General features: G+C 36.5%; 1 protein-coding gene across 1 annotated transcript in view; it reads left to right on the forward strand.

Moving 5' to 3' along the window:
- Positions 1–18,957, forward strand: part of dym (dymeclin) — a 79,725-nt gene that overhangs the window by 17,588 nt on the left and 43,180 nt on the right. Inside the window, exons 8-13 of the mRNA XM_084136766.1 lie at positions 2,142–2,281; positions 11,035–11,220; positions 11,311–11,489; positions 12,454–12,579; positions 13,033–13,146; positions 13,445–13,539. Coding sequence (XP_083992892.1) covers positions 2,142–2,281; positions 11,035–11,220; positions 11,311–11,489; positions 12,454–12,579; positions 13,033–13,146; positions 13,445–13,539 — 840 coding nt within the window. The remainder of the gene's footprint in view (positions 1–2,141; positions 2,282–11,034; positions 11,221–11,310; positions 11,490–12,453; positions 12,580–13,032; positions 13,147–13,444; positions 13,540–18,957) is intronic.

The raw sequence follows: 18,957 nt of genomic DNA on the forward strand, positions 1-18,957 counted from the left end.
TTATTTGTGAAATTTACTAGCAATTTCTGATTGAAAATTGTTTATACACCAAATGTTTTTCTCTATACATGTAATTTAAGGTCCATTTGTGTACTATACGGTTGGTTGATAATATAAAATGACTGGTAAAGTAAGTCACAGATACTCTACACACCTGAATAGACTCATCTAATTGATCCAGAGTTCCAATGATGCATCATAAACTTCTTAACTCAAGAACCAGAGCCAATACAAGTTAAAAGTTGTTGCCTACCGCACTGTTTTATTCTTACAAAGTTTGTCCCAGTGTGATAATGTGGCCCCCTGACCGGCATTAACAGAAGGACGACTGTCAAGAGCTGCCATTTCATATGCAAATGAGGGTGTTCATTAATTCGCCAGATGCTCTCGTCTGGAGCTTTGCTTGAGTTCACCCGGAGGGCTCGTTTGCATCGCACCAGTGATACTGAGCTTTTAAAGTTCCCTCGTTAGCTCTTCAGCACTGCAGCTGAGCTTGCATGTTTGAGGTCGTTAACGAACACTCGTCAAACCTCACGAGTGTCTTTAGGACTGAGACGTACTCTATGCAAGTGCATGAAAGCAAAGACGTCCAGTTACACAAGCGTTGTATTCTCACTTCACAATGCAAATGAGCGTTGGAAATATCATCAGTTTCCAGAAACCAAATACTCTTGGCATTCCAACCATTTCCGTGTTTCTTTAATTCTCATGTTTAATCTTGACATTCTCGATCTTCCCAGAGACCCTAATGCTAATGTTCCAAAATAATAGTAATTTCCTAAAATGCCCTATTATTTTCTTTTCCAATTGTTTTTCCTGTGATCTAATAAAAACCAGGTAACCATGGTCGGCTGTTTTAAATGGCAAAAGTGCTGGTTTAATTCTGTCTGTCTATCTATCTATCTGTCTATCTGTCTGTCTGTCTGTCTGTCTGTCTGTCTGTCTCAATACCATCCATCCATCCATCCATCCATCCATCCATCCTCAAAAATATAGATTTTTCGATATGTATTGATACTGAAATAACTGCAATGGTTGAATACTAATTTTCTGCAGTACTGATACACCGATAACAGCTGCGCTTTCTTGCTTTCTCTTCTGTTCGACAGTGAGTTGACACACACCCGCCTCCTCTTATTCACTCGTTTCATTCATTTAGGTTGAATAGTGTTGGTGTGACAGGGCACGAATTTCGGCGTGGGCTAGCGTGTATTGCACATTATTTTACTCATTTCCTCAAACAGCTCGCGAGTACCAAATTAATACACACAAAATTCTGTCAAAATGTCCATCTTGTCAAGTATTTACGTAAACACAGGTGGTTAAGTCTAAAGTGAATGTTGAATTAAACCATTCAAATGGATTCATATGGATTACTGTTACAATGTGTCATGTACTTTTAGAAGCTTGAAAATATTGTTTGGCTAGAATTTCAATGGATGGACAAAAAATTATGAGATAAAGTAATATCTATATGGCAGTTTTTACCTGTAGTGTGAAATGTTATTGAATATTGATATTTTTCAAGGTATTTTATCGAAGTTGAAATTCTTGTATTGTTACAACACACACACACACACACACACACACACACACACACACACACACACACACACACACACACACACACATATATATATATATATATATGGATTTCTAGAAATTCTATAGAAATTTGCATTTATAAATTTGCTATATATATATATTGTGTGTGTGGTTTTTATTGTGATAAAAAAAGATTCTTTATACTTTTAAAAAATATATAATTCTTTATACTTTATTTCAATTACTATCTACATTTGATAGTTTTAGTTAACAATAACAACAACACAACTGTTTAGTGCAGGGTTCCTCAAACTCGGTCCTGGAGGGCCGCTGTCCTGCAGAGTTTAGCTCCAACACTGATCAAACACACCTGAGCAAGCTAATCAATGTCTTCAGGATCACTAGAAACTCACAGCTAGGTGTGTTTGATCAGGGTTGGAGCTAAACTGTGCAGGACAGCGGCCCTCCAGGACCGAATTTGAGGAACCCTGGTTTAGTGAGTTTGCCCTTGAGTATGGTAGGTTTGCTAAATCTCTCTCTCTCTGTCTCTCTCTCTGTCTCTCTCTCTGTCTCTCTCTCTGTCTCTCTCTCTGTAGTCTGTCTCTGACGAGTCGTCTGGTGAAGACGCTGCTGTATAACTTCATCAGACAGGAGAAATGTCCACCCGCCACTCACGTGTTGCAGACGCAGTCAGACGGAGGAGGGCTGCTGTACGGACTCGCATCAGGAGTCGCCAGTGAGTACAGACACACACTGTCCTGATCACTCACTCATCCAACACACACATACGGGTCCTGTAGACCATCCCTCAGATTGATACAATACAGTATGATTCCTTTTGTTTGGGATCACAGTCGTATGATGGAGGGAATTAAACCGAATCATTCTGATGACAGACTTTGGCTCAGGCATTTCAGAACCACCAAACCAATATTTGAGATGTTGTGCGATGCGATTGATCCGCTGGTTAGTCCAGTTATCCAATCACATGCTCTGTTGAGGCAAAGTCACACTCACGCGTCGAGGGATTTATTCAGTAAATGTGTTTCCATTGTAGTTTATGTGCATGTCAGCGCATATATTTTTTATGTGCATTTTTTTAAAATTTATGTGCATCTTGGCATTTCCATCCAGTGTTTTTTAATTTGTTGTCCCGAAATTCGCATAAAAATAGATGGATGAAAACATAGCTAGTGTTGATGTGTGTTTGTCGGTTATGGCTCAGCAGTATCATTTGCTTAAATGATGCCAGTGTTGTAAGATGAATGTCTGGGTCAGTCGAGGTTGAGCAGGGTCTGATTACTCTATCAGATAATAATATTTGTTTTGGTTGTAAATAAACCCTTCAGTCCAGTTTCTCGTGAATTTGCATGTGAAAAATCCCCACACCTGATTCACACGCTCCTCTGTTCAGCTTCGTCTCCGTCTCCGATAAAGTTGTTCTGTTTGAACAGACTCTTGTTTGACAAGCCTGTCAGAAACTAAATCCAGAGCACAGGTTGTCTGTGTGTTATTGACAGTTGTGTCTGTCTGTCTGTCTGGTGTCTGGCTCACTCAGACATGTCAACAGCAGGACACAAACACACTTTTCATTGTGTGAACTGGACTCTTGGCTTGATCATTTACTTAATATTGAGTTACACACTCCTCATTGTGGGGACTGAATTCAGACCAGTGTCCATCACACACATGCACACACACGCAGACACACATCCACGTCTGTCTCACTCTGAGCACCAGACAGCGCTGTGACACACTAACCTATAAACAAACACTCTGAATTGGAGTCCTACTTTATCATTTTATACTTCTTTTTTGTAAACTTTATACTTTTTGGGGCTCATTCATTTTTTAACATTCATTCAATTTACAGAGCATTTTTGTTTTGATCATGTTGCATGAATAAGCATATACTAAACTACTGATGAATGAAAATAATCAGAATCATTGGACTCTTAAATTAATTGAAACCGAAAGCATCCGTTTCATTTTCCAGTTTTTCATTTTATCTGATGTAGTCATTTTATTTAATGTTTTCATGCTGTGGTATAAGTTATAGTTTTCATTTCATTTAAGTTTAGTAAAATGGTTTTTTTTATAATTAGTTTTCATTTTAATTTGTTTTATAATATTTAATATTCTTGGACATGATATGGTGATTACCAATGTGGGGTTCAGATGGGGAAAACTTGCATTGAAACAAAAAAAGGGAAAATATCTAAAATTAATATTATATTATATTATGTTTAAATATGTTATATTTATTTACTATATCACTTTAATTATCTTTTGAATTATGTTTACATATGCCTTTAATTATTCCTGATTTAAATGAAAAATAACTAACCTGAAGTCTACATTTTAGTGTAATTTTTCACTTAAAAGACAATTAAAATGAAGTATGTTTCTGAAATGAAAAGCAAACTGAAATTATCACAACCACTGCTGACTCAAATGAAAACTTTTTGTTGATTCAGTTAGTCAGAAGTGAGATTAAAGTCTAGAACAACATGTATCATCGACTGACACTCGGTGGCCAAAAGATACAAAATGAGCTTGTTGACAGCTGAGAGTCAGTGCCAAGATGACGTACCAATGTGTGTGTGGAATCCAGACAGTGTGTCTTCATTGTCTGACAGGGTAAATCAGGCCAGCTAAATGGAGACACAAGCCCTGTGTGTCAGTCCCGTCACCCACAGTCGGAATTCTGGGCCTGATCCTGTTTCCGCTGCTGCGGGACGGAAAGATTCAGGCAGGATTACATGGCCAAAATTCGTCACTCTGGAATTACACGTGCCGGAAAGCCTTCTGGACCATATTAATGTTAGCTTGACTTAAACGTTTACGATACTCAGTTATGAACTTTCTGCTGTTGCCTGGGAAGCGGCTTCTAGTCATTTTGCAAAGTTGCATTGTTTTTAAGCTGCCCTAGAAACAGGAATCTGATGGATAACCTAGACATTTATAATTTGTCTCTATATTAAAAGAAATATATTAGAATGTATCGCGTCCCAAATTGTTATTGTTGCCAGGCAGTGGCAAAGGTTAATAATTCAATCAAGCTTTATTATGTTTTGTGTCTATTAGCTCAGACTTCCTGTTTCACATGGAAATTTGTCAACACAGGAAAGACAATTGGGCTCGACAGCTCATCAGATCACCCGTGTAAATGTTTTTTTTATATAATTTGATTCATAATGTTGGACACTATATTGACCGTAACTTATAAGTATAAGCTAGTTTGAAACTAGCTTGAGAGTAATGTCACAACAAACTATGGAAGCTTGTTTCTGCCATGGAAACAAATAATTAAAGCAATCATATAGCAACGCCCTAGAAACCACTCAGAACACATTAGCAACTACATAGTAACTTCTTAGAAACCACTCTGAACACCTTAGCAACCCCCTAGAAACCACACCATAGCAACCACATAACAACTTCCTAGCAACCACTCAGAACACATTAGAAACCACATAGCAACCCCAAAAAATTCATTCATCTTCCATTCATCCTCCATTCAAAAATCCAAAACCATATCTCACAATTCGGACTATTTTACCATAGACTTTTACTCGCAATTGCAAGTTTATATCTCGCAATTCTGAGAAATAAGTCAGAATTGCAAGATATAAACTCAGAATTACCAGTTTTATTTTTTTACTCTGTTGCTGAAGTTTATATCTCGCAATTCTGATTCTTATTTCTCAGAATTGTGAGATATAAACTTGGATTTTTATCTCACAATTTGAGCTTTTTTCACAGAATGCTGAGAGAAATGTAAGAATTATGAGGTATAAACTCAGAATTGCGAGAAGTAAACTCAGAATTGTGAGTTTTTATCACATTTGTGAGAAAAAAGGTCAGAATTGTGAGATAAAAAGTCGCAATAACCTTTTTTTTTGTTTTTGTTTTTTGTTTTGAAGCTGAATCAAGCTTCCATACCGAACTGATATGTGTGATTATCCTCCCCTCAAAAAAAAGGGATAGATGATGTACTTAAAGCAGTGCTCTCTGGGAAACACTTGTGCTTCATAAATCAGGGCGGTGATCTGTGCGAAGATGGCGTCTTGATGTTTCTCTGTCTGTGTGTGTGTGTGTGTGTGTGTGTGTGTGTGTGTTTCCCAGGGTAGGGCTACTGAATGTGTCTTATGATCGTCTGTAATCATTCGGTTCTCTTATTTCTGCTAAATACAGTGTATCTCACAAAAACATGTTCAGGTCCCATTTCACACCAAAGTCAAAAGAAAAGGGGTATAAACGTATTGTTTACATTAGAAAATAAAGTCTTTAAGGGCCATTAAGACCATTCTGGATGTTTGCATTATGACATTTGACAAGTAATTTTTACTCAATTCTCAGATTCTCTTTTGTTTTTGTTTTTTTTTATGAATAAAAGGCAACAAAACCTACTATGATGTATAAACGATTTTATTTTTATTTTTTTAAATATATATTTATTTTATTTTCATTATAGTAGTTAACATTGGTGGAGAAAACATGCCTAATTATATATTTTTATTAATATCACATTATTAAAAAAATAATTTCTTTCTTCATGCAAAATGTAGTTAATTATATTTAGTTTATAAATATAAATAAAACATTTAATTACTTTATAATAATAATAAATAATAATAATATAAAAAGTTTAAAAATTAAAATTTCGGGTGTGAGATATGACATTAGACATGTTAATATTGACAGCTTTCGTGAGATTCCTAATTGATTCCAGATTTACTGTACACTTGGTTGCGTACTAGTGTGATACCGTGGTATATCTAAAGTATTCTGATGTTTTTGTTTTGTGTTCAATAAGTTGAACTTTTGATCTCTGTGTGTAACAATAACCATCCGTGCTTAACTACTAAATGAATGTAATGCTGAAGTGTTATCGAATTTTCGTCTGGCCTTAACAAAATCCTGCTATTGTGTGTATGTGCTGCGTAAGTCTCAAGGCCGTCGCTGTGTCTGCATTCAGGATTAGTGTCGTCGTCTCACCCTTCGCCCTGCCCAGCTCAAACTACAGTGAGAGAAAGAAGGACAGAGAGAGAGAGAGGAACCCTAGAGTGGAGAGTGAGGGAGGAAAAGCATGCTTTTAGGGTTAATATTTCCCATAAACCCTTGCGAAATGGATTTTAAGATACATTTACTTGGAGCTGCAAATAACCCTCTTTGCAACCGCATAGAAACTCCTAGCAACTCCCTTGAAACCTCTCAGAACACCTTAGCAAACGTATAGCAACGATGCTTTCTACATAACGGCATCATAGTGGTGAGCTGTGCCCAGGCAAACACCATGCACACTTCCTGCTGAAACCACACTGACAGGAAGTATGGTGGGCTTATAGTGGCAGACAGGAAGTGTTTTATTAGCCTATCAGACTTGACACACACCTGTGTGTTTTTCCCCCTGGAGCCCAATACTAGGATGTTGCAGATGACTTTCAAAGAATCCTGACAATGTTTGATGTATATATTGTGTGCCACATATACTCTCTCTGGAGAGATGAGCGGATGTATTTGGTCTGACACACGCATGCATGATGTTCTGTCTGCCAGATGGCTTTGCATGAATAAACTCTTCTTCCGATTCGCGCGTTTACAGGCTGGCCTTCATGTCAGCAACTGCTTTTCTATGAAAATATCAGTCTTTAGAGTCATTTCTGTAAAATTTTCAATCCGAATGCTCGGGTCAAGGGTTTCTGTGTGCATAACAATCGTCCAAGAATATGGCAAAATATTTTAAGATTCTTTTCAGAAGCATCACTGCTGTATGGACATATTTAATGGAATTTTTACTTCCCTAATGGACACGAGATATAAGACTATATAAGACACAGGACTTCTCTCTCTTCCATGCTGTCTGAATCAGACTCTCATTCTGGATCTGAAGTTTCCCTCAGACTTTATAATGAGTAATACATCAGATGCTGTTGTTAGCCATGTGAGTTCTGAATTTGAAATGACATTCTCAGGGAGAGATCCACGGGGACTTTTTACTGGAAAAGCACTATGAAAGGAGGACATAGACGTGAATGTGTGTTGTGTGTGTGGAAGTTGCAGCAACATTTGTCACCCTAGGCCGCCTGTTTATGTACTGACAGCATTAGTGGAATGGAAAACCCCTGTGTGTGTGTGTGTGCGTTTGTGTGTTTGTGTGTGTGTGTGTGCGTTTGTGTGTTTGTGTTCTCAGCTCTGCTGGATGGCAGCCATGATGTCTTCATTTATCTCTGCTGTTAACACAGTCCACAATAACAACCCCAGGACACACACTGCCTTCTGTTATTGTGTATATGTGTGTGTGCGATCACTGTATATTACACACACACACACACACACAGAGACCCCCTTCCAGTCCATCCAGAGCATTAAATGGAACAAAACTGCATAAATGTGTCATACTGTACATATTTGATCTTATTTTGTATCATTTTATTTATATTTGTATTTAATTTATTTGTTTTAGAATGGATAATGCATCTGTTTTCCTTCATTTAGTATTTCTATATATTTTTAATATTATTCTACCACATAATTCATAATTATGGCATAAAAAGTTGAATTATATATATATATATATATATATATATATATATATATATATATATATATATATATATATATAATTTTTTTATTTTAATTATGATGATAGAAAATGGTCATAAAATCTGAACCCTGATTAACTAAGAGTATTTGATTTATTGTATATTATGACTAACATTTAAGTTGACTTCAGGGGAGAAAAAAGGTACAAAAGTTGTGTAATATGAATGTCTTTCTCTCCCTTTAATATTATATTTGAGTGTTGTGCTGAAAGGAACAGACAGCACACGGGACAAACAGTGAACGAAGGGACATACGAGTGTGTTTATGAGAGATTGTGTGCTAATCAAAGGGGTGTTTTCGTCATCCATCATTTTTCCCATCATAAAAGTGTGTCGATGTGTCTGAGAGTGATTACAGGCTTCTGATTGGCTCTGATGAGTGGATTGCAGACTCTGGCATCTGCGCTCGCTCTCATTGGTCAACTGGGGTCGCCATGGCATCTCTTGTGACCTCATTACAGTTCCAGCATGATCTCAGTGTCTTTGGAACATGATGATGTCATATAAGGAACCTAAAGGATAGAAGCAGCCAATAATATCAGTCTAATGACCTTTTAATGTTATCAGTGTCTTAATGATATCAGGCGTCTAGGAGGGTGGAGGGCAGGTTTCGTTACTCTGTGACTTTTTTCTGGCAGTGTTGTTGTTTTTATTTGCGGTGGATGTTTGTTAACATCCTGGCTCCAGATTAGACTGCTTCAGTCTGCTCGTGGGGCCGCCATGTCCAGCCACAAGTGATTAGACATGGAGACAGGCATCTCATTTCCATCTCAATTCTTTCCCGCTCTTTTCCGACCTACCTGAGACAATGCCTGAATGATTAGAAATCTGTTTAGGATCTTTACTTTTGGACTAATGTCTAACTCTTTTTGGTTTTTTTACACAATGTTAAAGTCAACATGACGTCCAAATCGACTGCATTTTTCCTAATACTTGATCCTGGTCTTGTGATGCATGATTCATTTGCACAATGTGTCATTCTAAAGAAGCAAAATTTAATGAATCATCTTTCTTTATTGGCTGATATCAAGTCGCTCTTGTTTTTTGTTTTTTTAACCCTTTCCCTCCAATGTGAAATGTAATGGCCACTTTTCCTTATATGCTAGAATTCCCAATGTATAAAAACTTCCACGCTACCAAATATTGTTTTGAATCTTCAACCATAATTAAAAACGTGTGCTTGTATGATTTCTCCTGATTGGCACTGTGTATTGCTGTAAGACATACGTATTTTCAAATAGACATTTACAGAGTCAAACCGAACAAAGGAGTGACTGTGATGCTGTAAAGAGCGCTGTGGAATCTCTAAAATACATCTGAAGCTCTTGAGGCAGAAGAGATTGTCCTTTTTAGAGCCATTAGCATGTCCGGTTCTCTACTGCACTTCCTGGAGATTCTAAGAACGATGTTTTGCTTCAATTATTCCTCTTCTGGCCTGAAGCATCTTTTAAGTGCGTCACTATTGCAAGCCATCTTTTAAGTGTGGTATATTCTGTACTTCTTTCAGCATTTTCTTCCATCCACTTAAAGTCCCCCGTAGTCAATAATTGTATCCCTTAAAACTCATCTTTGATCACCAAAATTACATATTTAAACGTTATTTTTCCTGTGAAGAAAATTCTTCATGCCTGAAAATAGCTTGAATGTAACTCTAAACCCTTGCTTTATGCGGATCCATGAATATGAAAATTATGAATTGACTTCAAACTGCTTATCAAACCGCTGATAACGTGTTGCTAATGTTCCTGTTAGCCATCTCAGACTCAGACAGCTGCCTTCTAAAAATCAGCATCCTTAGAAATGCTTTGAACATCATTGAACATCAGTGGAGAAAGGCATATGGTTCAGCATAACATTGTAATATACATACATGACGCTCGCTAAATGCACCCAATTTTTCATATAAACAGAAAAATATACCAGGATAACCTGGCTTCTCTTAAAACTCCCCTGATACGCATAGGTAATGATATGCTAAAGCACGCCCCCCGACGGGATTGGTTACAACATATTTGGATACAGAGAACAACTGCGATTTCAGACTGCATTTTTTGAGACTGTCTTCGGTTCACTGCAATTTTAAGGAGAAAATACTGAGTTTGACTTATGAATTTGCACATGGTTTGTGTTAAAGCATATATGTGACCCTGGATCACAAAACCAGTCACATGTCGCACGGGTATATTTGTGGCAATAGCCAACAATACATTGTATGGGTCAAAATTATTGATTTTTCTTTAATGCCAAAAATCATTAGGATGTTCCATGAAGATATTTTGTAAATTTCCTACCGTAAATATATAAAACATTTATTTGTGTGAGTGAATGCAGCACAATCTCAAACATAAATGGAGAACTTTAAAGGAGATTTTCTCAATGTTTCGATTTTTTTTGCACCTTCAGATTCCAGATTTTCAATAGTTGTATCTTGGCCAAATATTGTCATATCCTAACAAACCATACATCAATGGAAAGCTTATCTTTCAGATGATGTATAAATCTCGATTTCAAAAAATTGACCCATGTGACTGGTTTTGTGGTCCAGGGTCACACATAGACATAAACAACCTTAAAAAACTTGATTTTCACCATAGTGAGTCTTTAAAGGTTTCTTTCAGCAAATTCAGTTCTAATTATCTTTTTCACGTCCATTTTATCGTCTCTCAGATAAAAATCATGAAAATCATTTAGAAAAGTAAACGATTGTGCAAGCCTTGCTATTTGAAGTCTCATTCATGTTTGTATCTCAAATAGTGCAGGAATTAATGTTAATGATAATGTTAAAAGACACTGACCTGTAAATGTGTGTTATGCTTGAGGTCACCATTATTCAATCGACTTCATGTAGAGAACACGTGTAACTGGTTTCTGTGTTATTCAGGTGGGTTGTGGAGCGTGTTCACGTTAGGCGGAGTCGGCACCAGACCGGGGGCGGAGCAAGAGCAGAACCCTCTCCCGCTGTCCAATCAGAGTCTGCTATTACTGCTGGTTCTGGCTAATCTGACCGACGGACCGGACTGTCCGAACCCCTACCGCCAGGCTGTTACCTGCTTCAAAAACACTCAAGGTTAACCAGACCGGATTTGTTTTTTAGTTTTTTTTAACGTTAATTAATTTCACAGAAAGTGCTAATGAAACTCTGTTGTGTGTGTTTCAGATACCTCATCCATCCCGTCTCCTCAGCCTCACACGTTTCAGATCAACTTTAACAGTCTGTACACAGCACTGTGCGAGCAGCAGAAATCAGACCAGGTGACATTACTGCTCTACACGCTACTGCACCAGAACAGCAACATGAGGACGTACATACTCTCCCGCACTGACATGGAGAACCTGGTGAGCACACGCACGTTCAGCACCTGTCCATATGCGTTTCATAGTGCTTGCAGAATATATGCATTCATTCAAATGCAGTTACAAATTCCTGACTCTTGTCAGATCTTTTTTTATTTTATTTTTATTGGTTGTCAGATCTTTTTTTTAATCTTTTTTTTGTTGGTCGACCAATATATCGGATGATATTTGGCATTTGTTTAATTTTAGGCCAGTAAGTTCTGTTTGGCTGATGTGTTGGAAGCTTGTAAATTATTAGACAGAACTAGAGATGCACCGATTACAATTTTCTTGGCCGATTCCGATTTCCGATTTTTCATTGAGTTTGACCTGCCGATACCGATTCCGATTTCATTTTTTCTAACCACTTTACAGCACACACAAATATTTATTTTCTATCTTTTCTTAATAGAACATTTTGCATAGAACATAGAAATTTTTGTGAACAGATTTTTTTATAAAACACCATATAGTACTTTTACCCAAACTGAATAATAAAAACAAGTTTAAATGTGTAAATTTTCTATAAATATTATTTTCTGACATAGCCTATTCCAGTTCTTGTTAAAACACACTAGACATGCAAATTCTGTGCATTTTGGGCACTTTTTGTGTGAAATAATACTTATTTTGTCCATCAAAAGTGTGCTTTCACTTTAATTGAGCGTGAGCAGCAGCAAAAATTTCGGAGTGCTTGCCCTCAAAGGCAATTGTAATTTCCTGACTCCTGTCAATCATTCACATTGTGGACGGGACTTTTTTCACAGGGATTGTGTTTTTGTTTTGTGGTTGACTGATATATCGGCTAATATTTGATTGCAGAATCTGGAAGTTGCCATCTAAAGTATTTATTTTATTTTTTTATCGGCTTTCTGCCACCCTGCCCATTAAGATCATCAATAGCGGTCGACCACTAGTTTTTTGTTTTACCGCAATAATAAAGTATCTTCTCTTTCTGTCTATGTAGGTGTTGCCGATTCTTGAGATCTTGTATCATGTCGAGGAGAGAAACTCTCATCATGTGTACATGGCCCTCATCATCCTCCTCATCCTCACAGAGGACGACACCTTTAACCGCTCCATACATGAAGTGGTGAGGTCACACACACTCTGTTGGATGAAATCAGATGAAACCATTAAATCTGTCATGAAAGCTTCATTTGAGAAGCTGTAGTGGTTTAAGGCCCCGACATAGGCGTAATTTGTGGATGGGACGGGTGGGACATGTCCCCACCACTTTTTTCTAAGTTCGATATTGTCCCCACCACTTTTGAAACATCTCGCGGCACGAATAGACCAGTACAAATAAATAAAACATCTCCAGTTAACTAGCAGAGCATTCATTTACTTTGTTAAATAAGAGGCGATCTAGTGCTGAAATGTGTTGTTACTAAAATATTTTGAAGTCAGTAGATTTCATCTTAGTTTTATCATGCAATAAATCCCTGCATTACCCTTTAAAAAGAGGAACTTGTGCATTTATGATTTTATAAATTTATAAATTATTATTAATTTATTTTTGTTTTCTCTGTTTTCTCTGTCTCAGGTGTTGAAGAACATCTCGTGGTATACTGAGCGTGTTCTAACAGAGATCTCTCTAGGCAGTCTGTTGATCCTGGTTGTGATTCGAACCATACAGTTCAACATGACGCGAACCAGGGTGAGACCAGAACCAATGACAAAAGCAATCATTTAAAAGTGAAGCTCCATAAATATCCAGATCTTTGGCCGTGGGCACATGCAAATTTATTATGCAACAGCGAGACTCACAACAACCAGCTCATGAGATTTACAGGATTTTATATTAGATCTGTGAACACATTTAGTCCAGGGAGTCCAATGAACAGAGCAGGTTTTTATATTCAATGTATAATGGAGTCATTTCATTCTGTTTTGCCCTGCGAGAAGAAACAACACAAATTATTTATGCATGGTTTTATTGATTTCCCCTCCTTCAGGATAAATACCTCCACACGAACTGCCTGGCTGCCCTAGCCAACATGTCGGCTCAGTTTCGTAACCTACACCAGTACGCCGCCCAAAGAATTATAAGGTAAGTCATACAACAACTGACTAACTATTTGATATACTGTGTGTTAATAAATATATATATATATATATATATATATATATATATATATATATATATATATATATATATATATATATATATATATATATATATACATATATACATATATACATACATACATACATACATACATACATACATACATACATACATACATACATGCATACATATACACACACACATACACACGTACACTTACAAACATAGAAAAACACATATACTCACGCCAGTGCTAGTACCTTGCTACTACCGGGTTGGACCCCCTTTTGCCTTGATTCTTCATGGCATAGATTCAACAAGGTGCTGGAAACATTCACAAGAGATTCTGGTCCATATTGTCATGATATCATCACATTTGCTGCAGATTTATCGGCTGCACATCCCTGATGCGAATCTCCCATGCCTACACATCCCAAAGCTGCTCTGTTGGATTGAGATCTGGAGACTGTGGAGGCCATTTGACTTTCGTGAACTCATTGTCATGTTCAAGAAACCAGTTTGAGATGATTTGAGCTTTGAGACATGGTGCGTTATCCTGCTAGACTGTGGTCATGAAGAGAAAGACATGGTCAGCAATACTCAGGTAGACTGTGGCGTTTAAATGATGCTCAGTTGATACTAAGGGGCCCAAAGTGTGCCAAGAAAATATCCCCTACACCATTACAGCACCAGCAGCCTGAACCACTGATACAAGGCAGGATGATCCATGCTTTCATATTGTTTACACCAAATTCTGACCCGACCATCTGAATGTTTCAGAAGAAAGAGAGACTCATCAGACCAGGCAATGTTTTTACAATCTTCTGTTGTCCAATTTTGGTGAGCTTGTGCAAATATTAGCCTCAGTTTCCTGTTCTCAGCTGACAGGAGTCTCACCGGTGTGTTTTCTGCTGCTGTAGCCCGTCTGCTTCAAGGTTGTGTGTTCAGAGATTGTCTTTCTTCAGACCTCGCTTGTAACACGTGTTTATACAAGTTACTGTTGCCTTTCTATCAGCTCAAACCAGTCTGGTCATTCTCCTCTGACCTCTGGCATCAACAAGGCATTTCATTTTCTCCCACAGAACTGCCGCTCACTGCATATTTTCTCTTTTTCATACCATTCTCTGTAAACTCTAGGGATGTTTGTGTCCCAGTAGATCAGCAGTTTCTGAAATACTCAGACCTGCCTATCTGGCACCAACAACCATGCCACGTTCAAAGTCACTTAAATCACATTTTTTTACACTTTCTGATGCTAAATGCATTGAGTTGCTGCCATGTGATTGGCTGATTAGATATTTGTGTTAATGAGCAGTTGTATAATAATAATAATAATAATAATAATAATATATATATATATATTATACATACGCTACTGTTCAAAAGTTGTATACATATATTCTTTTTTGAAGGAAATTAATACTTTTATTCAGCAAGGACACATTAAATTGATCAAAAGTGACAGTAAAGACATTTATGTAACAAAATGCTACAAAACACGCTGTTCTTTGTGTTCACAGTTTGCACAAAAATATGAAGCAGCACAACTGTTTTCAACATTGATAATCAGAAATGTTTCTTGAGCAAATCGTCATATTAGAATGATTTATGAAGGATCATGTGACACTGAAGACTGGAGTCATGATGCTGAATTTTTTTTTTTTTTTAGCTTTAATAAAAAAAAAAAAACCTCTTGGCAATTATTAAAGTATGTAGTTTATTTGTGAGTGTGTGTTAGCCTCTACTGTCGTTATCAGGTGAGTCCGTTTGTGTTCATGTTGAGAAAATGGGCTTATTTTCTTCTGTCCAGAAACTGGATCTTGTTTGAGATCAGGAAGGTGAGCAACTGTTATAGAACAAACAGGCGCTTTCTTCCAACACTTCCATTTAGCCAACATTCAACACAAACAGATCGCGTTTCATTGCATGTTGTTTGTGATTCACACACTGAATTAAAGTGAATGAAATGTTTGTTGACTTTGGTAGGAAAACACCCGGTCACCTCAGATGCTCTGAAACCGAGACGCTCAGGCTGTTGACAATCAACAGTTTGATTAGTTGGAAATTCAGGCTTTTGTTTCCTGAATAATATCACACATCCTTTTATGTAACATGAAAACATCGTGCCACGTTGTGAACAACAACGTAAAAGAGCATGTCCTCTGGCAGAGTCAGTGGCTTTAGTTTGAGCAACATTACCATTTTTTTTTATTGTCCTGTCATTCTGAAATACATGTTACCATGTTTATGTTTGGGTTTTTGGTGCCCAGATTTTGCCATGACTTCATCTGGAACAGAGCAAACGAAGCTCAGAGGAGATTCAGCTTGCGAGCGGTAGATTCCTTAAGGTTTCTTAATGATTCCATTAGCGATTCTTTTAGTACTTTAGACTGATTCAAACTGATAACACAATTTGGTCTTTTTTGACCCATTCATTAAAAATAGTCACTCAAAAGAGTAATTTGTGAATTGGACTTGGTTGTTCTGAATGTTTGTTGTTCTGATTTCGATTAAAAAAAATGTGTGATTCCATTAACGATTCTTTTAGTACTTCAGACCGATTCAAACTTATAACACATGAGTCTTTTGACCGATTCATTAAAAAGAACTGCTTAAAAGACACATTTAGGGATTCGAATGATGTTGTTCTGCATGTTTGTTGTTCTGATTTAGATTCTGCTTTCTTAATGATTCCATTTAATGATTCTCTCTCTTGTAATTTAGATTTAAACCAGTAATGTGTCGTGAGATTGAGACTGATTTGGTTCTTTTGACCAATTCGTTAAAAATGAACCACTCAAAAGAGTCATTCGTGAATTGGACGATGTTGTTGTTTTGGTTTAGAATTGATTCTGATTTCTTAATTCCATTAACAGTTTATTTAGCATTTTAAACTGATTCAAAACAATACTTTTAGTGTTTTAAACCAATTTGAACTAATAACGTGAGATTGAGGACTGAGTCTTTTGACCAACTCATTAGAAAGAACCACTCAAAACATCCATTCGTGAATCGGAAAAACTAATGTGCATTAGTTGTTCTGGTTTCTTAATTGATTCCATTTAATTTTTCCATTCCCTTTTAGTACTTTAGAAAGATTCAAACTGTTAATACTTGATATATTGAGTGTTTTGATCTTTTATGATTCTTTCATAAACAAGTTCATTGATAAGAACTGCTCAAAAGAGTCATTTGTGAATTGGACTAGATAGTTCTAGTTAAGATTTTGGTTTCTTAATTGATTCAATTATCAATTGTTTTAGTAATTTAGACCGATTCAAACCACTGACATATTGTTATATTGAGACTGATTTGATTCTTTTGACAATTCGTTATAAAGAAACGCTCAAAAGAGTAATTCATAAATCAGAATAGGTTGTTCTGAATGTTTGTTGTTCTGATTTTGATTCTGGTTTCTTAATTGATTCAATTATCAGTTATTTTAGACTGATTCAAAATGTCAACACTTGATATATTGAGAGTGTTTTGACAAGTTTGTTAAAAAGAACTGCTCAAAAGAGTCATTTGTGAATTGGACTAGATCGTTCTGTGAGTTTGTTTTTCTGATCTAGATTCTGGTTTCTTAATGATTCTTTTGTTATTTAGACTGATTCACACCACTAACATGTGAGATTGAGACTGATTTGGTTCATTTCTGAGTCTTTCGACCAATTCAAAAACCTCTCAAAAGAGTCATTTGTCAGGTTTTGTATGCGTGTCATTCAATTCTTCCAATTCCACATACATTACAAACTCACAGCTCAGCCAAAACATAATTTCAGTGGCGGCACAATCATAGTCATTGAAGAGGTTCTGAATCAAAACTAGTTCTTGATACCCAGTAAAAACTTCTCCTCAGTCACACTAAACTCTCTCTCTCTCTCTCTTCATTTTACCTCATTAGGAAGAGCATGATCCTGCCAAAAGAAAAATGTAGCACTAAAACGGCATCATGGCACGCTCTTCTGAAATGTCAGCCTCTTTTTTTTCTCCAGCAATGTCAGCATTTAATTTTATTTGTTCCTTCTCCTTCAGTGTGCTGTTTTATTTCCTTTCTCTCTTGGCGGAGGGATTGGCAGGCATCGCTCGTGTGTTGTTGGCATAGTCGTTCCTGGCGGGTGGAGATAATGCTCACCCGCGGTAGCAACATGTACCGTTTACTTAAACGCCCGTAGCAACTCTGCTAATGACGGGGGAACGCAGGGCCAAGAACACTAATTGTACATTATAGTGGCGGCACAGAAACTCCTTTTAAAGCTGACGGTGTTAGCGGTTAGCTCATAAGTTAGCATAGCTGTGCGTGCCAAGCGACGGTTTTTGGTTATGTGCAAGTAAGCAAAGGTCAGTGTTTATGGTGGCTAAATTGAATAATTATGCTATTTTCGCGGATTTTATTTAAGGGTGGAGTTGCAGTTCGGGTGCATGTGCTAATGTCAATCATCAGGCATGATTTTCTATGACCTTACACGCTTTTAAAGCAAACCAGACGCTGGTGATCGCGTAAATGAGATGTTCAGTGGTCGGGGTTGTTGTTAATTCACAACAGTGTATTTATTTATGTACAGTTATAGTTTTTATTAAAATTTTGTATTTTAAGTTTGTTTTTGTTTTAATGTTAGTTTCATTTAGCAATTTTATGTGTATTATTTTAAATATTACTCATTTGTATTTCAGTTTTAGTTTAGTTATTTCCGGTGTTTTAGGGTTTCAGCTTAAAGTTATTTCAATTTTCCTTTAGTTTAAGTTGTAATATTTAGATTTTATTTAGTTTCAGCTGTATATCAATTAACAAATGTTTATAATAATAATAATAGTTTTAGTTACAAAAATAATGTTTGCAAAACATTATAATGCATGTTTTATGTTCTTATATCCACAATGGATATAATATTTTAAATTACATTGCATTAGGCCATCAGTTATAATGCCTCATTCACTTCATAAAAAGTAAAAAAGAAACAATGGTGCGTTTAATAACCGTTCACTGAAAGATTCTTTGCATGGGAAACAAAAGTAGTTCTTCTATGGCAACGCTGCAAAAAGCCCTTTTTATTTTTATATAAGACTATCACATTTTTTTGAAAAATTTCACTTTATTTTTGAAAAGATAAAATGCAGTATGTATTGTGATTTATTTTGTATTAAATTATCATGAATGCCTGTATTAAATAGTTTGTTCTGTTCAGCCCATTCAGCCCAAAAAGAAAGAAATATGATCTTTCATTTTAAAAGACTTTTATTATGTATTGATTAGTTTTTGAGCACTTCTTTGTTACCATCTTGCGTTAAAGTGACCGGTTCATTATGGATTAATGATGGACTTATTTTAAACCAGCCCTGTCATTTTTTTTATTATCTTTATTTTTCTTTCTCCTCTTTCACAACCAAAGCAATAAATCA

This window comes from Abramis brama (assembly GCF_963993115.1).
Source record: "Abramis brama genome assembly, chromosome: 15".
NCBI classification, from domain to species: domain Eukaryota; kingdom Metazoa; phylum Chordata; class Actinopteri; order Cypriniformes; family Leuciscidae; genus Abramis; species Abramis brama.